Source organism: Branchiostoma lanceolatum, chromosome 1 (genome assembly GCF_035083965.1).
Source record: "Branchiostoma lanceolatum isolate klBraLanc5 chromosome 1, klBraLanc5.hap2, whole genome shotgun sequence".
Taxonomy (NCBI): Eukaryota; Metazoa; Chordata; class Leptocardii; order Amphioxiformes; family Branchiostomatidae; genus Branchiostoma; species Branchiostoma lanceolatum.
Genome location: NC_089722.1, coordinates 11,185,904 through 11,212,805, shown reverse-complemented (window position 1 = coordinate 11,212,805; position 26,902 = coordinate 11,185,904). Strand labels below are relative to the sequence as shown.

General features: G+C 38.6%; 3 protein-coding genes across 14 annotated transcripts in view; all 3 read right to left on the bottom strand.

The window, feature by feature from the left end:
• LOC136433879 (serine/arginine repetitive matrix protein 2-like) overlaps positions 1–26,902 on the bottom strand; it is a 53,427-nt gene that overhangs the window by 23,629 nt on the left and 2,896 nt on the right. For 7 of the 8 annotated variants that reach the window (XM_066426462.1, XM_066426471.1, XM_066426487.1 and 4 more), the window contains exons 2-16: positions 8,191–8,294; positions 7,585–7,644; positions 6,157–6,371; positions 5,652–5,739; positions 5,436–5,477; positions 4,989–5,111; positions 4,493–4,552; positions 4,266–4,334; positions 3,739–4,028; positions 3,032–3,103; positions 2,393–2,491; positions 1,719–1,811; positions 1,270–1,359; positions 687–776; positions 241–324 (exon numbers count right to left, since the gene is read on the bottom strand). In XM_066426462.1, coding sequence (XP_066282559.1) covers positions 241–324; positions 687–776; positions 1,270–1,359; positions 1,719–1,811; positions 2,393–2,491; positions 3,032–3,103; positions 3,739–4,028; positions 4,266–4,334; positions 4,493–4,552; positions 4,989–5,111; positions 5,436–5,477; positions 5,652–5,739; positions 6,157–6,371; positions 7,585–7,644; positions 8,191–8,294 — 1,579 coding nt within the window. The remainder of the gene's footprint in view (positions 1–240; positions 325–686; positions 777–1,269; positions 1,360–1,718; positions 1,812–2,392; positions 2,492–3,031; positions 3,104–3,738; positions 4,029–4,265; positions 4,335–4,492; positions 4,553–4,988; positions 5,112–5,435; positions 5,478–5,651; positions 5,740–6,156; positions 6,372–7,584; positions 7,645–8,190; positions 8,295–26,902) is intronic. The other variant, XM_066426495.1, reaches the window with a different exon arrangement.
• Positions 13,194–22,501, bottom strand: LOC136433862 (uncharacterized). Of its 5 annotated transcripts, XM_066426451.1 has the most exons (5): positions 22,129–22,501; positions 21,891–21,988; positions 21,506–21,565; positions 14,129–14,216; positions 13,194–13,813 (listed from the first exon to the last, which is right to left on the bottom strand). In XM_066426451.1, the coding sequence occupies exons 1-5, from the start codon at positions 22,247–22,249 to the stop codon at positions 13,779–13,781; spliced, it is 402 nt and encodes a 133-aa protein (XP_066282548.1). In that variant the 5' UTR covers positions 22,250–22,501; the 3' UTR covers positions 13,194–13,778. The 5 variants fall into 5 exon arrangements, 2 of the variants coding, with proteins under 2 accessions (XP_066282548.1, XP_066282530.1); XR_010755667.1 differs by having other exon boundaries at positions 14,129–21,565; positions 22,129–22,500; XR_010755669.1 differs by having other exon boundaries at positions 13,194–14,216; positions 14,532–21,565; positions 22,129–22,500.
• On the bottom strand, positions 22,357–25,129 carry LOC136437765 (basic proline-rich protein-like). Its single transcript, XM_066432260.1, has one exon. The coding sequence runs from the start codon at positions 23,968–23,970 to the stop codon at positions 22,357–22,359; it is 1,614 nt and encodes a 537-aa protein (XP_066288357.1). The 5' UTR covers positions 23,971–25,129.

Sequence of the window (26,902 nt, the reverse complement as noted above, 5' to 3'; positions counted from 1 at the left end):
CCTCACTAGATGCATAAACCCACGATTCATATTTTTCATATATAATACTTTCAGCATGTTTGATTTGGTAGGAAATTCGGTTACAGCAAACGTTGTATAGCCAGTTATCATGCACTAGATATGACCCTCCAGGGTGATAAGTTTCCTTGCTGAAGAAAAGATAGGTTCATGCTATCATGCAAATGTTGTGTGTGCCCTACAAAATGTAGGTAGCTTACAAGTTCAGAATGTTATAATTACCGATGCTGCACATCTACACTCTGATAGCTGCTTGCCTGTGCAGATGTTTCCATGTCATGTGGAACATTTGCAGGGAATGGAATCCTGTAAAACAAACGTTGTCAAGCCTATGCTATAACAATAATAACAGAGGGCAGTTGACATGCATGATATTGTTACATGTATTATGATGAAAGTGTCTTATTTTAGATATCAGATTGCCATGCATGCATAGGGTGGTACATAAATGAGTGTGTCCAGGTGACTCTGAAGATATCTCATCAGATGATATTCTGTAAAACCTTTGTTAGGAATTAGTTAAGAGTACTGGAAACATAGAGAAAGAGACCAATTCAAATGTCTATAGTCTAGAACTGGCATTGCATTGCATATGGATGCCAAAACAACTAACATGTTTTGAACAGATAGTAAGTGTATTGGATGTTTAGGCGCATGTCAGAATGTACCATTGGCTCTGCGGGGGTGTGCTGTACATGCTTTGTTCCGACATGGCAACTGGAGGCTGAGGCTGGGAAAAATCCCTCTGTGTGAGTTCCCTGCAAGTTAGATGATAACTTAAGTCATTCTAAGTAACATGGTTTAAAGCTATTCCGTCACTTACACCACAGAGCACCATGTCTTGGAGGTAGCCTTACAGAGAAGGATACAGGGGTTAAATCCTACTAAAATCCAAAAGATAAGATCCCCAAAATGACTGAAAAGATTAGATCTAAAAATCTAGAAGAGTAGAGTCATACCAATAGTGACAAAGTAAGGAAGGCTGGTGAAGAATATAGACATAGCCATGTAAAGCTGTCGGACCAATGATTCAGCACCAAGGACAGAACAGCGGTCAGTCTAACATACACTTGTACTTAGTTGTAGATACATAAATGTTGAAAGACAGAAATGATTGTTGCGCTTGACCTGGGGCCATCTATACATGCACATGCAAACACATGTCCTATGGAATATAGTCTGATGCCAACCACCACCACCACCACTTCTACTGTAGTTTTCTCTCAAAGACCCAATTAACAAACACATTACCACTGCTGCCCACTGGGCTGGTTGAAGCTCCAAGCTCTACTGTTAAATGGAGGAGCATCTGTGGGGCTGAAGCCCTCCTCATCACCATCCCTAACATTGTACAAAGATTTCTTATCACTTGAGACATCCAAAAGCTATCATTAGGAGAGGACACACACAAAATTATCTTCACTAAGACAGGCTAAGGAAGATACATGCATGAAGAAATAGGGTACATAGGTTCTTTTATATATACATATATATTTCCCTGGCTTATAGATCATGAAAAGTTTCTGTTTATTCCAAACTTTTAAAGACTTTTGATACCATCATCTGTATAGACTTTTAGAACCAGATACACAAATTGACAGTTCTTCATGTGACTTCTTTAAACAACATGCAGCTTTTTGGGGGGCAATATTGACCATCTAGGGATAGCTGGAGCACCAGGGCATGAGAGACTACTATACCAGTATGCTCTCTGTCCATGACCGGGAAAGTGAGCACTCTGAGACCTCCCACTCAGGGGGCGTGAGGAAGGGGGGCTCCTCTCGTCATCATGCCTGCAATGCCAGAGTTTGGAATAACAAGCACATGTATATCTGTTTCAGGACTGTAATAGCTACATGTACATATAACGTTATACTAATAGTAAAGCAGGCATCCTCAACTGATGTGAAGGATAACACTTTTTCAAGTAGAAAAATACTAGTGAAAGGCTGCTACAAAAAAGGAGGATTGACGAAAGAAACACTTGGGCGTGTGTAAACTGTAATGTTACAATACTAGTACACAAAATCATAGTAAAGACAAATTGTTGAAAGCTAACCCAGCAAACTTCAGTATCAAGCCTGGAAGAGGTTGGAAGTTTTCAAATCTGATAGCACTTCAGGGTTCCAGACTATACCATAACAGGAGTTGCCTTACAGAAACTCAGTAAGTTGCCCCCCCCCTTCTAAACACACACTGTTAGTAGAAGTAAACATAGTCTTCTATAGCATTTCTAATTGCCTCAAAGTTAACGTATCTATGTAGTCATACCTTTATCAATCTGACTTGGCAAAGTGTTTTACATGTACATCTCTTCAAGAATGTATTCATATTCAATATTTATAAACAGCAGACAAAATGACTGTGCATGTACCAAGTAGCCTCCGGCTCATGTCTGTAGCTGGGAATATGTACACTCTGGGATCTATCACTCAGAGGCTGAGGGGGAGGGGGGCTCATGTCTTCATCTTCCCTGAAAGTTGACATTGATAGAGTATTGTCTGGATTACATGTATGCAATGTTACAGCAAGCAACTTAATTTGTCAGACCAACGTTTCAGTACCAAGGACAGGCAGTCGGACATACACTTACACATTTGCACACTTACATACATACATGTATACCAAAACAGCATAAGACAGAAATACATTTACATGTATATTAATTTAAAAACTGTGCAAATCAAGAGAAGTCATTAAACAATGTCAAAATGGTGCAAAAGAGACTAAAACACTGTCTGTGACTAGAGAACCTGCAAGGGAGACGAACAGAACATGTGAAACTGTTTTAATGCTAGGGAAAAAGGAAAGAATTTAAAACAAACTGGGATCCACCACCCCACCATTTGCCTACAAGAAAACATGCATGGCTATGATGACAGGGGATAAAAGGTATGAAAGTGTGCTGTAAAAACTACACATTCCATGCTGGGGGTAGAGAAAAGAGAGGTGAAAACAGGAGTTGTCCTTCCACCACTTTAGATCACCCTACAGTAAACAGTCATGTAAATACCATAGAGGCTGGTGCACTTGAACCTGGGACTGGGTAATGTTTGGTGCCCTCACACGGTCAAAGAAGACTTGCCTGGAAAATGAGGAAATGTGCAATATTCAAAGACGTACATGCGCATGTATACTATTATGTAAGTGAGGGTGAATCACGACATGTCAAGACAGGAGAAGCATAATTCACACTGTCAAAAATGTCTTGTAGCCAGCTAGTTCTTATTTTTTTAAAAAAAAGTTTGATCACAAGTCTCTGGTGAGGCTGAGAGGTTCATCATCATTGCTACACTTTGTGGCTTCATACCACAGTTTCAGAAGAACGATGAGTACACAAGGATTTGAACCCTAAGCTTATTATCCTAAAGATTAATAATTGTAAAATCACTGCATGCTACTCATATAGCTTACATGTGCAGGGCTTGAAATTCATTTTATTTTTTTGGACAAACAATGGAGGTGCACTGGTGTACCATCCCTAAAAATGTAGGTGCCCAGAAATGCACTTTGGGTGCACAACATAAAATAAAGTAAAAAAAGTAATCAAAACAAAATGAGAAACCTTACTGGCTCTATTCAGGGCAGGAATCTGAAATTCTATTACTAACTTAAGAAATTAGGTGCACAGCTCCAATTTGGGCTGTACAAATTAAAGTACACATACTCCCAGTATTTCGAGCCCTGATGTTTAAAGCCATTGATGGATGTCCCACTCACCTAGGTTTATATGGCTCAGGCGGAGGTGGGGGGAGGTAGAGCTCCACCAGCGGAGATGGAGGCACCCGTCCTACGGAGTTCGCTGGTGACGCTGAATCCAGGGACCTGCCACGGATGTGGTTCCCTAAGGAATGCCGGGAACCCTGGGATACCCTGGATGAGGAGCCTGACGAGGGTCTAGATGGGGTTCCTGATGATCTTGACGTTTTTGGTCTTTTCTTGAAAGTGACGACTACCCCATGCGGATCCTCCTTGAGGGCATCTACCAATTTCTTAAGTTTCCAGCCAACCTGAAGAAGTGAGCAATACAGAGGACATTCCAAAGTTACTTAGTTCTTGAGATCATATTCTGCTTCAAGCAACAGACATCCATTTACCCTGGAAACTTCTTAACTTAGATCAATATGTAGTCCATCTCTTTATAACATTATAATTTCATAACATCATTTTCATCGACAGAATTTTGTTTTCTACTTTGTCATTAAGTGTTTGCATCATTAAGGGTTTAAGAAACAGTGTAGACTTACCACTGTCTGATAGTTGACCTGTAGGATTTCATCCCCAGGGTGAATTCTCTTACAGGTGTGTGCTGGAGACTGTGGAGAAGTGTTCAACAGTCAATCAACATCTTTGCAAATAAAACCAATCTTATCAACTCAAGCTCTTACAAACATGACCTCGTAATTCAACAACAGAAGCTCTTTTTAACAATAAATACGGTAGGGGAAAAGAGACGACAACTATGACAACTTACCCCTTCTTTGGTGCCTGTGACATAGTGTGTCCCATTGAATGAAGATTGGATAAACATTCCCTGAAAAAAGGCAAATTTTATTACAGGATCTAATGAACCACAATATTGATAACGTTACAGCACTGTAACAAGTGTAAATCCAACACAATACAGCACTGTAAATCTAACACTTTTACATTGAAATGTAAATTTGGCTTACGAACCTTGATTATGAAGCTACCATAGGGTAATCAACAAAGGGGCCAGATAGCAAAATTCAATATAATAAAAAATATAATTTCAACAACAGTGGTCTGCTTTGGGTCCTGTGATTGACAGGTATATGATAAAGCACAGTATGGTCACTTACTGCCAAATCAACTCTGTTCTTATAATTAACTTGTTGTCCTTTCTTGTTGTCCATCTGACAATGTGGGAGGGCAAACTTGGCTCTATAGTTCAATTCAATTTCATTCTACCCTATTCTTTCTTTATCTGTAATATGATCTTGTCTTACCAGTCCCAGCTTGTGGTCCACATTAGTTAGTGTGACAACCTCCACCCTGGCTGGGTGGCACACCTGCGGGTCATCTTTAACAGACTGCTGAAGACTCTGACTTAACATGGCGAGCTCCTTACACTGGTGAAGGAAAGGAGAATATTACACAACTTACTGGTAAAACAGCTCCTATTGACTTGTATATAAGTATATAAGTCTAAATGCAAGAAGATTGGGAGCCTATGACTACATGTACCGTTACATACATAACGTTACATTTATATTGTCTCAGAATTACACAAAACTGGGTGAAGTGTATCTTTATACACTAGAGACATCTCCTTTCAACAAAGCCCTTTCTATTATATATGCTGTCAGAGTAAGTAAGAATACAATGATTACATGTGACAGTGAAATGCAAGACTCCTAGGAAGCATTAACATCTACACTGCACAATGTACTTACCAATGGCACAACTGTCTCTTCTGCATCTCTTTTATTAGGATCCTATAAATCAAAATATAACAAAAATATTAGATTTAAGTCTGTTCCAATTAAACAAGGCTATCAAACAAGCAATACCGGTAAGAACAACTGTAACAATTTGAAAAAGATTAATTATCAAGAAGATGATTTTCATTAAAGCAAATGATCACAGAAGAATCAAAAAGTTGATCAGACCTTGTGTATACTGGAGGTGAAGCCCAGACATATTCTCACTATCCTGTTCCTTATTGCGATGTAATTCATCATTTGTACAAATGGAGTCCTGTGTGAACAATGGACTACACGGTAAGGCAGTGTTGAGTGAAAATGTTGGAATAAGAAGATGAAGAAAACATTTTTCAGCTCAGCGTGCAGATTGAGCGACTTAAGAACATTGGCTTAATTTTTGCATTTTTTGCCGTGACGGTGACCTTTCCACTGCAAATTCATGACACCGTAAATGTGCATTTTCATTTTATTGAACTGTTTCGACTGTGAACGTAAAACATTGCGAAAACTTCTGCCCCTTCTACTGCTAAATTAAGTCCCAGTGAAAATAAATGAATTTACATTCACACCCCCGGCCAATGATTGGCGATTGATTTAAAATCATTGTAAAATTGGACAGTGCTCATATTTCAAAAAGCTTTGTCATAATCAAAATGATTTATTTCCCGCTGTTTTTATTTTCAGTACCAACCTGTCTAACCAGGACACTACAGCCTTTGCAGCACTTAAGACGTCACAGATTGCACGTAAGATGTCTGGTGGGAGTTTGTAGTTGTCCCTGGGACCAGCCAGGCCCACCAGGATGCTCTGCTGGTTCCTCACAGTCATGGCCATGTCCAGGTTCTCAACGTTCAAACCCAACACAACGGTCAGCGACTGGAGGGTCTCGTTCTCAAGGCCAAAATTCTGTGAAAGAAAAGCAGATGTTACGACTGTTACAACAAGAATAGTCAAAACTGCCTCAGAAGACCACGCAGGGGACTGAGAAAATGTGGTCTTTGTGGACGGCATTGTTCGTGTCAAAGGGCAAAATTATCAAACTTAAAGGGACCACCAAAAAGTGGTCACATTTGCCAGGTGGTCCTTATCTAGAGGTGGTCACTAGTATGTAAGTTTGACTGTACATTTAATTATATTGATAATGTACTTGTCAATGGCTGCTATAGTACATGTAGCATAAAGATTACAAACAATGTATGATGGTATCACTATCAAAATGAATACAACAAAAATATATTGATAATTTAGTCAGGATGTCATATTTCACCTACTAGTAGGCTTTAAAATAAGTGCTCTACATGATTAAATTGGGTATGCTTTGTGATGAAGACAATGACCACTCAATAACTTGAACAACCTTGTTTTGGATATACAAAAAAATCTTTGTTTGCCCTCAGGCCATAGACACACCTTGAACCTTGCTTGTGCAAACAATCTGAGGTATGTTAATACATGTACAAATGTATCTAGCATACAAATAATGTCCACACTTAAGTACATAGAAGATGTATTAAAGTTCTTACGAGTTTTTCTGAAAACTTATGAATCCACATTCTAGAATTTGCAGTGAGTAAGCATGACAGAAACATGTTCAAAGGGAAAAATGCAGTGTACACCCTGTTGATAAGGTCCCCTTTCTCATGTAAATATTTCGGTTGGCCCCCAAGCTATGGGGGTCACTGTCAACAATAGTAAGTGGGAACACAACTCACCATTCAACCCTCTAAAATACAACTGCCAAGTAAAAGTCTGTCATGAGGTTTTGAGATACAAAAGGCATGACTTTAACAGAAAAGTGGAACCTCTGCAATCTAAAAGTTAATGGCACCTGAAAGATATTAACAGATGAAATTTCATACTTTATCCTAATTCTGTCCCTACACCAAATACTACCGGTATTTTCAAATTGATTAAGAATGACCTTGTAGGACACAAAAATGTAGAATATCAAAAAGTTGTCATCTTATTTTGAAGTAAAGAAAAGAAATATGAAAATATCTTTCTTTCTATCAACATTCCTGAGCAAATAACATTTTTTTCAATACCAGTGGAGAAGACTATTCGTAAATGTTCAAATAGCACCCCCAACTCATCATTTTTGGTTTGTCCCAGCACTTACCAAGGCACAAAGAAGGTCTACAGCTTCCAGAATGAGTTCCTGGTGTCCCAGTTTGGTGATCTAACAAAGAGAAATAATCAGATTAACATGGTTGGAAGTGGGCTATAGAATCTGTACTCAGCAATACATTCAGTGACCTATAATGTGTAAAATAGTCTATTGTAAGAATAGCACCATGGGCATGATACACATTTATATGAACTGGCAAGTTTCAGTAATATCCAGTAGTATTATATGAAATGGCACAAATGCAAAGACTTTACAAAACAATGTCTTAAGTTTCAAAAATCTTGTTACCAAACTTGTATGCATACCATTGACATACATGTACTGCTGCTATAATTACTAGATGTTTGAGAAGTTTAAAAACTTTGAAGTCCACACTATGAAACTGGGCACTCTATCTCATTCTCCTTCAGTCCACTACAGAAAACGTTAAGACACAATACATTACATTGTACGACGTATATGTACATTACATTGTACAACGTATATGAACTCTTGTCAAAGGTAAGATTGATTGTACTAAAACTTTTTTGGCAATTTCTTGTATCTTTAACATCACATTTGTGAGGTCTAATGTTGTACCTGTTGTTTGACACTTACATTTAGCCTGTCCATGTCCCTGTGTGACAGGTTGAGCAGCTGGTCCCCTGTGACACCGGCCAGGATGAAGCTCTGGATGTAGGGCTGGACAGCATCGTCCAAACCTGCCAGCAACAAACATCTCTTTTATACACAAGGTCAGACAGGGTCTCAGTGAACATAGCCATGTCTGGGGCGGCCAGCGCGGCCTATTGTATTTTTACATTGGACACACATCTAGTCTGTGGCCATTTTTGGCTATTGTTGTAAGACTGCAGGACTTCATGTGTTTCTATTCATCTGTATAGGTCTGTGTCGTCAACCCTCCAATAAATGCTGCTTGCGGTATACTCTGGTGGATGGCCATTCCTTTGAGTATGTCATGTGATGAAGGTTTAGTCTTGTTTTCTGACTGTCTTTTCTGGCTATTCTTGTTGCCTTGGCTGCAGCAACTGTCACCATTTCAAATGTTGAGATGGTGTTCAAGTTCATCGCAATATACTCTATTACTACACGAATATAGTATGTCATGGGATGCTATAAGAATCTGATTTACCTACTAGTACATGTACTATATGCAGCCTCCTATGTGACAATAGGTCTTTACTATTAAAGATCTGAAATAATTTCAAATATTCTCAGCCTGTGCCTGCTGCCTAACCTGGTAATCAATATACATCTGGGGCCAAAAGGCTACCTTAGCAGGCTGAAGGTTAAATACATGTGTAAAGATTGGTAAAGACTTTGTGCCTTTTCCAGTTCTACTATTCCAAACAAACAATGTCCCTTTCCTTGCTGTTTCTACAATTCTACCACACAAGACAGTCACGAGAGGAAAACAATGCCTAAAATCAGAATGTAATGGGAAGGCAGAATAAAATATAAAATTCAAATGTAATGACACCTGGTGCAAATCCTTGAAAATAAGCACATTCTTTCATGATTTACAAAAACAACAAAGAGACAACAACTGCAGACAGGTCAGGTCAGGCTTTCTCCAAGGACATTTACAAAACAATTAGAGAACACAATAGGGAGCATCTCCCCAGGTGTTTTAGACAAGACTCCCCACAAATAAAGTGCAAACACCTAGTCTTTTTCTTTTGTACCAGACTACCTCATGCAGAGACTTGCTGTAGAAAATCATAAATCTGTGATACATAAATCACTTGGCAGTACTCATGGGAAATCTGTAAGGTGTGCAAAAGTAACAGGTGGTATGTCAACTGAAGACACCTCATTATCTAATTCAAATAGACATGATATATCAAGACTTTAAGCTATTGATAGCAATGAGCGTATATCATTACAATTACATGTATGTTTATGATGTCAGGTTGATGTTGAAAACTTGACATATTCAACTACTGTTATCTCCACGATATTAACCCAGGGATTCAACTTCGAGGTGCTTCTTTCTTTGTAAATATCCTTGACTCGACTATTTATTTTGACTGTCTGTTTGCCTATCATCTCCATAGTCACTTTTTATTCCCTATGGACCACTGGAGTGAATAGATAATTTCTACTGATAGCAACTGAATGTTTACAAGACTTTGGTTTTAAGCTGAGTGAGCTCTTTAGCAACAAAAGAAACGTTGGTTACTTTGTCTAGCGTAACAGCAGATGCCTCAGGGCATCTTCTCATTTACACCTTTTGTGCCCACAGGTTACAAATGTGGCCACCTTATTGTTGTTACGATGAAGGCACATTATCTCCCAGATTTATAAAATGGTACCTTCTAACTTTAAACTAGCATCAAAGATATATGTACTTTGTAAGGTATAAATATGTCAAATACTGACTTTGTGTGTAGCAATCAAATGGTGACTTTCACCTGTAAATAATGCATCTGGTTAGCAGGTAAAATGTTGGAGACTGCAGAAAAAATATCAAATGCTTACAATGTTGCATGCATATGTAGTCTTGATAATTTGAATTACACAGAAAAACAGAATAAAAACACTTTGAGCCCTAAGGTATGTAACAAAGTAAATTATTAAGCGTTTTTGTATAATCTTCAACACTTCAATATTCATCATTGCAACTTGACCCAAATTCGGCTTTACCATGATTGGTTATACTAGAGTCACGCCACTGTTTTTCACCTGTCCATGTTTTATTCCAGACTTCCTCGCAGGCTAGAAAAATGGGCCTATCACCTGCACAACCAACCGGTACCACCTGGGGCTAATTACATTTACCTACATGGAAGTAATGGGCAATTTACAGTACTGGTGAGAAATACAGATTTTTAAAATTGAAGACTGTGAACTGTAAATTCATATATTGTGTATTCTATTATTTTCCATATCAGAAACATATGATTTTCTTGACAAATATTATCATGGCCAATTAGAGCCAGGTGTTATAATCAACTCATCAAACTGGAAGAGTCAACAAGCAATAATTGCTAAATTATTGGCACTCTGTGAGTTGCTACAACAAAAGAAAGATATACAATACACAGCATGGTAAGGAGTTTATTGAACTTGTTGAGAAGTTGTAAATATTTTGAAGTGACCTGGGAAGATTGGTGACCTGTCAGAGCTGACATCTCAATGACCCCATACAGTCGAACCGCAGGTCACCCTAGAACGCTTTATTTTCTTTTTTACGGCGTCGGGCGGGTCCCGATTTGACCCCGTTGCATAGGTGGGGTCAACCGCCCGTCGTGCAGCAAAAAGACCTCGGACCTACATAATGTTTATATTTTTTCACATCTACAGGATTTTCTCTGTACAGCCATGTAAATAGTTTGTGCTTAGCAAAATGACAGCAAACGTTGTGGCTTTCTAAACATATGGGTTTTTTTGGTCACTTTATTTATGCTCATCTTTTTTATTAGTATACCTAGAACCAAAAAGCTATTTCCACAGTGTGATGGACCATATCTTAAGCTTTAGATTGATACCAAAGTTCCTTGGTTATTTTTTTGGGAACCGGTTTTGCCCCCAAAAAAACTGCGACAATGTCGACTTTCACTGTGGCGAAATCTGCGCCGTTCGACAAAAAACTCAAGTGACTTCCCGCGAGTTGCAGGCAAGTTGCTAAATTTTGAGAGGCATCCTGAACCTAATATCATCACACGATCAGCCGTATGGTTATCGCTATCTCGTGGCGTATTATTTATGACATATGAAAGTCACATTTATTCACACAAAGGTTATTTAGTGCACTGTACGTGTTTTTGAAAAAAATCACAAACATCGAAGCGTGGCGGAATGTTCTATTTCCCAGACAGCCGGGGGTAACGTTAACCTGGGTGCAACAGCGTTACGTCTCAGTCTGCACCTCTGCATGCGACCAGACGGCCAGGCATCTGACTCGTGCTTTTAAGACACTGTATTTGGGATGGAGGTAAGTGTCAGATATCTTACACCTCCGAATGAATCTTTTTCTCACAAGTTTAACTCTACTCATAAAGAGATTTCAGCTTGTGTTATCTTCTCCGTCTAGTTTAATAATGAATGAGTTTGTGGGCTCCTTGGAAAAATTATAGCAAAATGGCTATTTCAAATTCACGGTGGCTGTACTTATTCACCAAGACTTGATAGCCAGAAATGAGCTGAGAATTTTCCTCTCATTTTATGAAGGGAAATCCTCTGGAAATAATGTTGTTTGATCATAAGCTTGGGAGCTATACAAGTTTTGAATTGCATGTCTCCGAGTCCGACTTAAACCCTTTAGTTCATTTTTCGAATAACCCCGCGTGTCCCGCTGTGACGATCTGTTTTTCGTTTCTGCAAAACTACAGATTACAAAAATTATCCTGCGAATTTCAGCTGCAATATATCAGTTCACGGTCCGTTTCAGCCATTTCTATGAACCAAACATGTTTTTGACAGAAATAGATGTACTTATATTGTGTCGATCTCTCCCGCCTTTCCAGGCGTTGTTTTCACGTGTGCCTGATTTAGTATTCAAATTTTCATGAGCCAATTTATGCTTCAGCATCGGGACTGCGACAAACTCGAAACAGTTTTTTAAACTAAAATCTTATATAATGCCGTGCCCTTTATTATTTTAACCTTCGACTATTTTATATTTTAGCTCTAGCATATAGTAGAATTGATTAAATCTGCGAACTATATGTATACTATAAATTATAAGAACATGACATGACATTATTTTACTTGGTTTTTTTTTATTCCCTTAGTACCATCTTGAAGATGGGGATCATCCGGCATCTGTGATTTGTCTTTTACAGCCTGGGTCACCAGCGTAACAGGCATAAAGGTATGTAATTATGTATACCGCTAGCTACTTGAAAAAGCATCATGTTTTCTCCTGAATTGACGATTACTGAATTACCACATAACATTTAAGTACTTATGCCTTTTTTCTTTCACCATAATTATTTCTTCATATCCTAAGTTAGTGATTTAATCTGTTTGCTTTGTTCTTTCAGTACATACTCTAGTCCAAAATGGTCAGCGAACCGAGTCCTGAGAGTGAGAATATATTCAGCCATAGGAAATCTGAAAAGCAATGCAATACTCAAACAGGCAGGTAACTATAAACTTGTACATATTTTATCATGTGTATTGATAAAAATGTATACTGTAATATTTCTTACATAAGGGGATTGGGTTTAACAATGTTCCCTGTTTGATAGTACATTATAATTTTTTAAATTTGTTTCTAGGTTCTAAAAGAAATACTTTTCTTTACTTTAAGACTTGTTCTCTTGCCATGCAGGTGAAACCAGCTACATTTGCAAGATAAAATGCACTTTGCTGCTTGGACCATGATGGAGGCTGGAGGAGGTTAATCACCATGTCCATATTGGGAGGATGCAGGTGGACCAGAATATTTACATACACCTAACTAATCACTAGGAGAGTGTGAACAAAACTCGAGGAATGGTATTAGGAAAATTATGGGAACACTTCATAAAAATTAAAGGATGTATACTGGATGTTAGATGCCTTTTGCACTAAATAAGCCCAAAGAAACACTACAGTCCTATCCTCATATTTTTCAGAACTGATTCCATAATACATAAAAAAAGATCATGAAAAACTGTCAACATTTGTTTAATACATGCAACATTATACTCTGATTTGTATCAAAAGGTCAACAAATGATCATTAACAAGTATCTCATATCTGACCCATTCCTTATATACATATACATGAAAAACCTAAATAAGCAAATACTGTCATTGTGGTTTACATTACTGTATAAATTCCATTGGTATGCATTACAACAGATTGTTTTCCTTATACTAGTATCATTTCTAAACACATGAAATGCCAGCATATTTATATGTAAAAATATGCCTTCAACTACATATTTACGAATATTTTAAATCCTTATGTAAAGTGATGATGGTAATTGATACCACGAAATAGATTTTTTTTTATATGGTGTGAAATCATTTGCCACAAATGATTTGAATTCCACAAAAGGAAAACACAAAAGGAGAATTTCAATAAAAAAATCAATACTGATTTCTACATGCACAATGTAAAACTTTAAATACTTCCAAGTTGTTCCAGCTCAGTATAAAACCATAACAACTGCTATAGTACATGTAGTAATTGTGCAGTCATTGAAATGACGACAAATGGACTGCTATAGCACATTGTCATGTTGTATTCGCTCAGTAAATCTTCTGCAACAGGACTGCTGTTCCATCTGCAACACAAAGTATAACATGTTTTCATATCATAAGGTAATGGTTTTCTTTTTCCCCTGACAAAATTCTTTACTTCAAAATTCACAAACCCTGCCCTGGTGTGACCTGGCCCAAACCCGGCCTTGGTGGTAGCCCGCCCAAACCCGGCCTTGGTGGTAGCCCGCCCAAACCCGGCCCTGGTGTGACCTTGCCCAAACCCGGCAGAATTTTCTATGATATAATGTCAAGTAAAAAAGTGGACAACATTTTTCCTTTATGTGTTTTAAGCTTGCCAAATCCAAAAGTTAACTGCATTATTACGAGTAATAACTGACCTTGAAAATACTGTGTGGCATGTGCCCTCCTTCCCTTGACACTGATGCAAGAGCTTGTGACTGTTCCACACAGTTCTTCATTTGTGTACTGAAACACAAAAAGAATACTTACAACAAAGCAAAGATTGTGGATGTCAACTAGACCAGAAGGTCAACTTCACTGCAACAGTCTAAGCTCTCATGCTTGCCTGTAAAAAAACAGTTTTGTTCAATGTCATCTGACAACAGCTTTAGTAGAATGTTGAAAGGTGATCACAGAAAAATGCAATAATCATTGTTGTAATCTTATGTAAATTGCATGTGTATGAGACAGAGTGTATGAATACAGAAACATGGATCCAAAAGGTCCTAAACACTGCAGACAACACCTGCAACCTGTAAACATTTTCTCTCCATAATATACCTTTACATGAGTCCTGTCTCCACATACTGAGCGATGAGGCATTCGCCATGATCATGGTAGGCAGTTTATGTCTCAGCATACCTAACTGAATTTACTTGAGAAGGATTAGTACATCTACACTGTGCATGTAGTAATGTGTCAAACTCTAAAGTCAGGCATTTTGATGGAAATAGGTTCTTACTGATGGCAAATGATTTCAAGAAACTTGTGTGAAGGGACTTTCCATGACAAAAAGCTACATACTAGTAGTACTTTACTAAACTTTACTAGTAGTTTAGTTACAGTACATCAATTTTGCAACATCTTTTCTAGTAGATGAATACCATAACAGCAAATAATTGTTAAAACTCTTGTAGCATAGTAGAAAGAAAATCAGGTATCAATTGCCTGATGGGCAAACATGTCTTCAATGTTACATTTCATAAAAACTATACTGACAAACATCACTTTTCAGATAAATTCCAAACCACCTTTAAGAGATGTACAAATATCTAGATAAGGAGAACTAGACCTAACTGTAAGACTAAAAAGACTAATTATTTGCTCAGTTAATGATAATATCATTTGCCCACTTAATGATAATATCATTATCTAATTGGCTCTACTGTTAACTATTCTTCACTTGGGAGTGAAAGAAAGGGTTCAGAATCATTTAAGTCATGTTCTTCATCAGCTTCAATTTCTTCACTTATTTCTTCATCTCCATCTTCCAAATCACCTTCTTCATGTACCATATCAATTTCTTCAAAATCATTGTGCACAGAATTGCTATTGCAGCAATTGATACACCTACAACCAGGCCCACATACATTGTTGGATTTGTGGCAAAGACATCTATTTGTTTGACACCCACTTTTACAGGAACAACCACGTGTAAGGAACTCAACAGTTTTTTTAACTCTAGAAATATTTTCATTACTATCCCAAACTACTTTAATAATGCTGTCCTCAATTTTCCAACCATGCATCTCTATATTTGGCAGATCCATGTCTTGTTCTAATGATAAACTCCAGAGTTTACAGACCCAGATACACCTATCAAAATGTAATTTGAGTGCATCAAAAGAGGGTAGTGATTGATCCTCAAATTCTAATCTATCCCAAATTCTCTTTCTTATTTCTGTAAGCCACTTTGAGTGTATATGTTCTACTTCTGAATACTTTTGTGCAAAGTTGCAAAACATTTCATCAGGGTTTTTAAATTCCATAAAAGCTGATGAATACTTATTGAAATATAAAGTTCCTACAAGTCTACAGAAGGCAAAAAAACCTTCGGAATTACCAACTAACAAGCCACTAGTGTGTTCTGATTCCCCCCCTGAAATGAAGTTTGAGAATTTGTAAAATGCCTTCATGAAAGAAACCTTTCCAAATCCAACAAAGTAGGATACATAATCACATCCAGAACAAATGAAAAGGGTCTGCATGATGATTGGATTTTTTTCTTTTGGAATAGACAACAATTCAGGATCTCTTCTAAAACAGTCAATCAATCCATTAAGGTGAAGAAATTCCCTACTATTGAAACCATACTTTAATAAAATCCAGACATTTTTTCCCAAAATTTCAATGAGAGGCATTCCTATGTGGTAAACATCTGTATCAGGAGAATAGATAAGAATGTTTTTGAAGGAAGTGCTTTTCGCATGAAGCCAGACACGGGTGTCAGATTCTTCATGGTTTGAGCGACACGATGGGTAAGGATTGACAGTGTGATTAGAAACAATGAAGGCCATATCCCTTTTGTCATCAGTAAACCCCCCAGCTGTAACAAAATGCTGGTTATCTTTGAGAAAGGGCTGAACAATTGAAAGAAGTGTATTACTCAAATATGAACAAAGAGTTCTTTTGTTTGGCCTATAAGCCAGAAATTTTCTCCAATCTTTTGGTTTTATAGTGTTGTTATCAATGCTTGACAAAATGTTAGTGTCACATTCCATAGATGTGTCCCTACGCTGTCTCTCTATATCTTTAGGTGTAAAGCCATTACGGTTAGGATCATCAAATAAAAGATGTATTTCTTTGGCACCAGATTCGAAGAAAGGTAACATCCACTGTCTAAAAAGGAATAAAGCATAATCAAAGAAGGTTTTGTGACTACCTAAAGGAGAAACATTTATCAGGAACATACCCTCTAAAATGACACATTCTAGTTGAACATTTGAGGGTGGAAGGAAAGAAAATATAGCTGGATATCTATTTCTGAAAAAAGATGTTGCATTTGATTTGTTACTTTTATAGGGAAGTGCGTCAGCATTTGAAATTGCTCTGGGCAGTTCTAAAAATTGACCAACAAATCCCTCTTGGAAAAAATCAGACAGAGAAATATTATTGGTCTGTGACCAAAAAAGTAGCCTTTTAAAACAAATAAGAACTAGTTGCCTATCTTTGTTGGCTTTGTTAATTCGTAATTGACTGACCTTAACTTTATTAAACGTCTTGAGTTGTTTTTTTCTCATTGGACAAGTGGTGCTAGGTACCTGAACAATACTTCCTTTTACATAATCCTTATATTGTGTGTGTCCTATCTCGAAAAATGAAATAAGGTCACTACTTTGTTGCTCCGAGATTTTTTCGCCAGTAAAAACTTGAAAAAGGTCTTTATGTTCTGGACAATCATGGAAAATTCCTACTTCTTGGCATTTACTGAAATACTTAACTATACACTGTTCTTCAACAAAGATAGCTGACTTAGATAAATCTTTTTGTAATGAGTGGGAATTCTCTACTATTTGGGATTTCACATTTCTTAATATTTCAGCCCTAAATGGTAAAAACAAAGCAAGTTGATTGATTCTATTGGGATCAGGATTTGAAATGGCATCTTTTAAGTCTTTATTAATTGTCATTTCGTGACATTCATCCAAAGCAACATCAGAAAAAGCAGTACCCTTTAAACTAGAAACAAACCCCCCCTTCTGCAAGACCGATAATATAGATTTCGGAAAGATATTTATGTCGGCAATATGCCTTGCAAGCAGTCTGGAGTACATGTGATGATCAAAAGCATAAAAGAGTGGTACCATGTGTTTTATAGAAGCTACTCTAAGGTTCCAATTTGCCGATCTTATTGAAAGGAAAAGGTTTATGTAGGCTAGACAAGTGCCATGCACAAAGTCATGCCAGAACTGAAAGACCTTGTTCTTTTTTGACATTATATCGCAGAAACTTTTAAACTCAGAACGAAGATTTCCCAGCTCTCCCTGTAAAATTTCTTGTCGTTCAACAAAAGAAGCACTGTCAAATTGAGATGATTCAAAATTTCCCGATTCTTTGACAAATCTACAAACACTTTCAATGATTTCATTTGAGGTTAAGGAACATGGAAGATCAATCAATAAATCAGATTTTTTACGAAACGACAAAAAAACATCTATCAAATGGCGATACATCCCCTCCCAACATTGAAGTATAAATCTATGTGTTCTTTTGAAATTAGTGCATCTCGAGATAGATAAATGTGTAGCACCAGAATGTGTAACGGCTGCCAATTGTTTTAGTCCTGCTGCCCAGTATATTTTCATAATTACTGTCTGGAAATTCTTAAGTAAATGCCAGTCCCCCATAAAAGGGATTAACCAATCTAAATCTTTTCCATAATCATCCTTTAATTTGATCAAACAATTGTAAATTTTTCCATCGCCAGCAACAAGTAGATGTTGTATTTTTTCCCCGACTCCAAAGACATTGAACAAATGGTCAACAACTGTTTTCACGTTTTCTATCTTGTCTGCTATTTCATTAAGGACGTACAAATAAGTGAGGTTTGAAGGTTCATGTTGTTTATTTCCTTCCAAATAGAATTTACATTTTAAACCTGGGAAATTAGATGTTAATTGCTTTGTATAGTTGACATACTTTTGCAAACAATAGAAAAAATGTTTGTCACACCATGCTGAATACTCATTATTTTCTGATTGATTAATTTCAAATTGATCAAATGAAAGTGACTGATATGAAGTAGATTGGTGAAGTGAAAAAAAAGGAGAATTAACGTGTCCAGGCTGTGGTATGTTCTGCTGCGTTATTTCTTTTCGGGCTGAAAACTTTTTCTTTTTATTGTCCTCAGGTTTGTTTATTTCATGGGGGCATTCAGAGGTAGGCTTCAAAGGTTCAAACATTTCAGAAAAAGAAAGTATAACGTCTGATGGTGGTAAGGTTTTTCTTGAAAATTCTGACCAAACTGAAAATATACTTACGTTAGGACAATCAAAAGGTACAATAGATTTTGCAGTTGTAAGAAAAGTGTTGCTAACTAAAAGGTCAAAGTGGCCTGGCCCATTGCTTTCATGAAGAAGATGTAACGGAAATTCTGTTTTAAAATTACTATCAGGAATGACTGCCCCCTTTTCAAAAGTATTATCCTTCTGATGCATAATTACAATGTTTGATTTTGTTAAAAAGGCTAAAGCAAAAATTTCAACAGTTCCTGGGTATTCCTTACTTTCCAATATATGTTGTGACCGTTCAGAGAATGATGAAAAAAAAGAGCCACTCTTACCCTCTAACATAGATTTCTTAATAGCTAATGGTAATTTTTCTAGAATGGCAGTATTTTCTAAAACAAAACTGACAATTTCCCTCTTAATTCTATCAGCAAAGCTTGTTTCTACAGCATATAATATAGGATTTCTAGGAATTCCACTGGCAAAACGGGGGCAAGTTAGCAATCTAAAATCTAGAAAACTAGCAATAGCCCTAAAGAAACATCGTCCATCACCATAGATTTTGACAGCACTAAAACAATCTGTAAAATTGGCATTTTTCAGTGATGAAGGTTTGGGCTGCACTGACATGACAGAAGTGCCATGCCAGCTCCTATTTTCATTGGGACGGACAACTGCGTGAGAACATGCAACATCTATATTATCTATCGAAACAGTACAAAAGCTGTCTTTGACAAAAGAATCAAGGGGACCTTTTTTTTCCAAAATTGACACCATCCCTGTCATGAAACGTGTGTGTGTATCTGATGATACACATATACCAAACTTGTTCAATATATCAAGCAGTTCTGAAGAATGTGAATAAGAATTAACAATTTCCGATATTATGATTTGAAGGGGGTAGTGACATTGGCCATTTGAAACAATGAACAGTAAACAAAACAATGCAAATATGCGCTTTGTCATTTTTCCTTTTACAGCTAAATCATTTTCATTAATTATGTCAATATATGGACTTCCTGTGGCCATACAATTTACAACAGCTTGCTTCTCAGACTGTGATGCTGTGACCATACAGATAAAATTCCAAAGGATAGGGTCAAAAGAATTTACCATGTCCAAAAAATTAACAGAGTTTATTTCTAAAGGATGCTGCATATATTTTTGCATAAAACGTTCAGCCTGCTTCCTTAAAAGATGATTCATTTCAAAAGAAATATGACAAAAGTCAGAGGCATTTGTGCTGGAAACTGATTCAGAAGGAAAACATTGTTTAGGAAGATTGGAAGAGGAAGGAGAGGTTGTTTGTAATATTCTTAAAGAAAATAATGCATGGTGTAGTGCATTTTCCAAATCAATGTTGGGGCTTCTGATTAGCAAGCTCTGTTTAGTGTTATTTAGTTTTGAGAAAATTATATTTGGGCTGAGTTTATCAATTAAACCAATTAAAAGCCATTTTGATTCAAATTGAAAATATCTCTCTCCAGACAGAATACAGAAGGTTTTACAAATGTGATTCCAATTATCATGAAGAAGTTTAAGATACATTTCATGGGCTTCAACCAGCAATAAAGCCTTATTATCTATGAATTTTTCACAAACGTATAAAGCAACTTTATTCAAAATAAACTCCGAAGGACTTGCAAAATCATTAATTTCATAACTACTTAGATTTTTTAGCATATCATTTAAACTCAAAGGTGGAGGAGGATGTAATGTGTGAACTTTTCTAATTACCAAATAACATTGATTGCATAAAATAGAATCATTATTAAGCTTATCAATATTACAAATACCTGCTTTTTCTGCTTCATACTTATTAACATTTGTAAAATTAAAGACTTTTACATGGTCAGAAGTTAGCATTCTTTTTTCACATGAATTACATGAATGTCTCCCTCTAAAGAATTTGTAAGAATGGTTATAGTGAAAATGGCACAAAGGAAAATGCTGTTGGAACAAACTCTGAGGTGGGTCAATATCATCACAAGAGAGGGCTTTAACATAAGAAATTAAGTCAGAAGATGTAATCGATTTTGCAGTTTTAAATGAAATTTCTTCACATAAATCAAAAGAAGAAAGCACACATGTTTCTCTTTCTTTATTAACTATTGGCATTTGACCTAGAGAGAAACGTCTAATTTTCCTTTCACAGTTCCTACAAATACAATCAGAGTCTTTAATAGAAGCATCCAAATGTTTTTTTATTTCTATAGACCAATTTTTGGGATGACGAAAATCTTTAAGTAAATTAACTTTTTTCTTGCAATTGGCACATATTGGACCACATGATCGACCTGGATGTAAATCAGGTTCGTCAGATGGTCTCCCCCCCCCAATTCCTTTCATGCTTAAATCAAATGTGATTGCATCAACATAAATCATGTTATAATTTTGTAAGGCAGTACAGACATAGTATGCAACAGAAGTGTTTTTTGGGGCTGATTTTCCAGAGTTTGTGAGAATTTGTAATGAGACTGGAACCCCCATACTTTTGGATACACATTGTTTCAATTGGGTCATGTTTAGAATTGGACTGAAAACTGGGATTTTATAAATTCTTGAATTGTACCTAACAAATGATGAACATGGTGTCAGAATATATGTCAGAATCAAGGAAAGAGAAAGGCTTAATAGGTAGAGCGAGCAAGAAGTGATTAGAGTGGAAGATGAATTGTTAGCAGTTTCAGACTTACAGGAGAGAGATGTTCCAGCAGATTTAATACCATGGATACCATCCACTGGATCATCTCTCTCCTGTTTTCTCTTTTTTTCATTTTTCTCAGTCTCCTTTTTTTGAATACTTACCTGTCTTGATTTAATTTCCCTGAAAATTTCCGCAACCTCATCTTGTGTTGCAAGGGTGTCCTACAATAGAACAAAATTGTATACATTTAATATTATGTTATGTCATGGTGTGATTAGGAAAGGCATTACAAGCATTGTACATGTAAATTTCCTTACATTGTCATCTCATACACATGTGGAATGTACCTATAGAATTACAACTAGATTGACAGCCATGTGTTATCACAAAATGCCTCCTTTTGTTCAGGAGTTCCGTTGGGAAATAATAAACAGTATGTGTGGTCGAGAACTTGACTCAGATATTTTACTTTCTACACTAAGATAAATACAATGATTTACCACTACTGAGTACTGACTGAATGGTTCTTAAACATGTTGTTATTACCTTCTTTGCTTTGCTTTTGGTTTTCTTCAGCTTACCCATCTTCCTCTTTCTGACTGAACACCTATGGCTGAATACCTCATTCTTTGCTGTGGCCAGGCCTAAAACAAAAATAAATACAAATATATTAAAACTACATAGTTCTGAAACCAGGTTTTACAATTCTTTGTCTAACTGGCTATTTCCCTTTAATGATTTTATTTGATTACAAAGTTTGGGGGAAAACAGAAAAAAAGTTTACCCCTGTAGCATCCCCCACATGGGTTGATGATGTAATGTACTTCCCAGGGACCTGGCCACTGCCTCACAGGCCCAGAGGCTATGATAGCTCTGTTGGAATAAGAAAACACAATTATTAACATTCGTTTGCATGCAGTGCTTATGTACACAAAGGTATTTTAGGGACAAAAGAGGCGGCTTGTTAAAAAAAAACAGAACTATAGAATTCTACACTGTATACAACCTGAACCTACCCTTTCACGGTGTCATTAAAGACGCCTTTTTTTTTCTTGATCCATGGTCCGTGGCTACCACCAAGGCCGGGTTTGGGCTGGCTACCACCAAGGCCGGGTTTGGGCGGGCTACCACCAAGGCCGGGTTTGGGCCAGGTCACACCAGGGCAGGGTTTGGGCGGGCTACCACCAAGGCCGGGTTTGGGCGGGCTACCACCAAGGCCGGGTTTGGGCGGGCTACCACCAAGGCCGGGTTTGGGCGGGCTACCACCAAGGCCGGGTTTGGGCCAGGTCACACCAGGGCAGGGTTTGGGCGGGCTACCACAAAGGCCGGGTTTGGGCCAGGTCCCACCAAGGCCGGGTTTGGGCGGGCTACCACAAAGGCCGGGTTTGGGCCAGGTCCCACCAAGGCCGGGTTTGGGCGGGCTACCACCAAGGCCGGGTTTGGGCCAGGTCCCACCAGGGCAGGGTTTGGGCCAGGTCCCACCAAGGCCGGGTTTGGGCGGGCTACCACCAAGGCCAGGTTTGAGCGGGCTACCACCAAGGCCAGGTTTGGGCGGGCTACCACCAAGGCCGGGTTTGGGCCAGGTCACACCAGGGCAGGGTTTGGGCTGGCTACCACCAAGGCCTGGTTTGGGCTGGCTACCACCAAGGGTGGGTTTGGGCGGGCTACCACCAAGGCCGGGTTTGGGCCAGGTCACACCAGGGCAGGGTTTGGGCGAACTACCACCAAGGCCGGGTTTGGGCCAGGTCACACCAGGGCCAGGTTTGGGCGGGCTACCACCAAGGACGGGTTTGGGCCAGGTCACACCAGGGCCAGGTTTGGGCGGGCTACCACCAAGGACGGGTTTGGGCGGGCTACCACCAAGGCCGGGTTTGGGCGGGCTACCACCAAGGGCGGGTTTGGGTGGGCTACCACCAAGGCCGGGTTTGGGTGGGCTACCACCAAGGCCGGGTTTGGGCCAGGTCACACCAGGGCCAGGTTTGGGCGGGCTACCACCAAGGACGGGTTTGGGCCAGGTCACACCAGGGCCAGGTTTGGGCGGGCTACCACCAAGGACGGGTTTGGGCGGGCTACCACCAAGGGCGGGTTTGGGTGGGCTACCACCAAGGCCGGGTTTGGGCTGGCTACCACCAAGGCCGGGTTTGGGCGGGCTACCACCAAGGCCGGGTTTGGGCTGGCTACCACCAAGGCCGGGTTTGGGCCAGGTCACACCAGGGCCGGGTTTGGGCCAGGTCACACCAGGGCCGGGTTTGGGCAGGGTGCACCTGGCTCCAGGGCCAGGACCACCAGACGTACTTACCTGAACCTGGGGCATGGACAGAGACTTGACATGTTCATTAACATAATTTTTGACATAGCGACACATGTACTCAGCAAAACGAAGATTTCCAAAACGATTAAGATGAAGGCCGTCAATAGAGAAGAAGCGTTCGTCGTTGAAAATCAAGGAGTTGTCAACAAAAAAAACTTTCTGGCGTGCACAGACCTGTCCTAGATAGATATTAAATACAACACGCTTGTCATCATAGTCATTGTCGTCAAAACGAGGCAGAACACTGGAAACAAGGATAGAGGCAGACGGGAAACGGTCTTTAACAGTCAAAATAAGAGTGTCATAGTCGGTCATGTCCCTGTCGATAGCTCTGTAAGAAGGAATATTATTAGTACCGACATGCAGGACAACTAAATCAGGCTCAATAAATGGACAGGACGCAACATCACGAACAAGATCGACAACACGAGCCCCACGATGAGAATACAAGTAGAACAGAAAATCTTCATTAGCACACAACACAGAATTCTGGTCAAGGTATTTCCCAATACTGTCGGTAAAAGTCAAGACAACCTGAAAAGAGAAAGATATCAACAATCACTCATAAACAATTATATCTTTTTATTGATCATTTACATGTTAACAGCTAAGGAGAAAACTTACAATAACCTCTCAATCGTCAATGAAATAAAGTCACTTGACTAACTAAAACTTGATATACTCAAACTTATGAATTAGCTATGGCAAAGATATCAATAAAAGCAACACTTGTTTAATTTGCAGCTTTGCTAAATTTGTACAACAGAAAGATACCTATGTTTCCTACATAATCTGAGAGGAAACATCCAAAACAACCATTAATGAGTGTTCGAGATAAACCTCATAAAGCAAGGAAATTACACAACAAAACAAAATTGCACAACTCACCGCCATGGTGGATTCGAAAATCGAACCAAGATAAGAACGCGTTCGCCGGATTCCATAGAACACATGTGGTCCCAGGATGAGACAGGGCAGTCAGTGTTAAGCTGAGAATGTCTGATTTTTTAACATACTTCACACCACTAAAGCATTCAAACAAGAACGGGAACCAAAAAGACACACTAGACAAAAGATGGGGGAGGGTTTGTACTTTATTGTGCAATACACCAATCCTACGATAAAATATGGGAACCGGTTTTGCCCCCAAAAAAACTAAAGGGTACCTATCTCGAGTGGTATCATCTCCTGTATACATGGTCCACTTTGATACCTAGTTTCTCCAACAAACACAACTGTTCATGTACATTTCCAACATTGTGCGCGACTCCGACCCTTCCTCCATCTTGCATTAACATTTTGACCCGGAAACACTTATGCAAACGGTATTTACAAGCTAATTAGTAAACAGTAGCGAACTCTCGCGGATTCTCGCGGATCACATTACCCTCGGAAAGCGGCGCGAGATTTAAACGTGATCTTAGAGAAGGCTGCGCAGAACCGATGCGCATAGAGCTCTGCGGTTCGACTGCATATTACCCCCTTTATCAACACCGCTTATCTTCAGACAAAGGCTGAACTGCCAACAACCCCACTCTCTGGCCTATCATTAATATGTCACCGTCTGACACAACAGTGTTTATGTAAGTAGGTAGACAAACAGTGTTTAAGGGTGTAGGGTTTGTGTAGAAATGTTTTACACAGGTAGAATGTCAAGGTCTGTTCTAAATGGGGCAATGTAGTAAAGGCATATCTAGAGTCCATACCCTATGCTCCCCAAAACATTTCAGCCAGGTATCGAACCTTTTATACTAGCTGCTGAGTCTCATTTGTGGAGAGAACCAAAGAGCTCAGCAGCTATAACATTTATAGGTTAGGGTACTACATGTAGGTTATACTATTGCTGCGTATATAGCACCTCAGAAAGTCAGATGAGAAATGTTCTGCTTATATGCTTCCAGCTCTGTTGACATGTAAACATGGTGACAGGCTTCTATCATTATAATCTATCTCTAGACACAGTACAATAGATAACGTACAATAGAAGATGGTCAGATGGTCCATCAATCCTGTAACAGCTGCCTTCAGTGCCAGCGGTACACCTGGTGTTGATGACACAATATTTTGGGTTCATCCTTGCAGCCATCTTTTTTTCTAAGTTTTCCAGCCTTGCCACTTTCCATATATACACACTTGTATTACAATCATGGAAAACCCTAAAACCTCCAAAGTAGCTACTGAATGGTCTTCCCAAAGGCTGTTCTGGTATTGCCAAATGTCAACATTCTACAAATTGGCACACCAAATGGGTTTCCATGGTAGAATTGGCAGAGTCCATTATTCAATCTGACTTGGATGACTTGTAAATGTGTTATTTGGTAACAAGAAAAAAACGATCAATCACAAAATTACAAAAGTTGAGATTGACACTACAAACTAGTTGATGAAGTTGTACAGAGGATACTAAATCAATGTTGAATAGTATTGTGGACAGGGTTTTCTTTTATTTAAAGATAAGATCAGATTCAGAAGACCACAGATTGTTTGCTTTACTCTGATTACATAGATGGCTCAGGTTTCTAGTGTCAGGCTCTGTGCAAGGCCTCTTTCACTTCAACAGCTGAGGGGGATAAAAATCATTTCAACAATCCTTTACCCCCCTTTGTTTGCTAAATGTAAAATATTACTCAACACTGTATACCATTTCTGAGTATCCTTTTCCCACTGTATCCATTCTGCCTACTGATTGATACACCCACACCTTTCTAACCACAGAAATGTCCCACTCCCTTCTCCCAAAATGCCAAACTAAGCCTGACAAATTAATCCCAAATGGATGGTTTCAAATCCTGCATACTTCCTGCTAAAGTGCCATTACCTTCATCAAACACTGAGCACACAGTCGTCCCACCATTTATGGCTACCCATACCAAACTGCCATCTGATGATACCAATTTAAAGCTTGGTTGATCCACTGATACTTTTGACCTTCTCCCAACTGTTCTCCATAAATCAAGTGCAGGCAATTAATGGGCTAGTTACACTTCCCTCCAGGGAGTGTTACATTTTTGTCATAAATCTTAGAAGTAAACAGTCTAGCTTTCCAGACATAACTTTTGTTTGCATTGTCATGATGGGGAAAATGACATTGGGCCATTGGAAATTCAGCATGATGCAATGCAGAGATGTACAGATCATGGTATATCTTTTAGTTTCAGTTTGTGCAGAAAGCTATTTTGTCACCAGAAAGGCAGTAACGTAGAGGAAAATACTCAATAGAGAAAATAAATTAATTCCTAAACTTCAA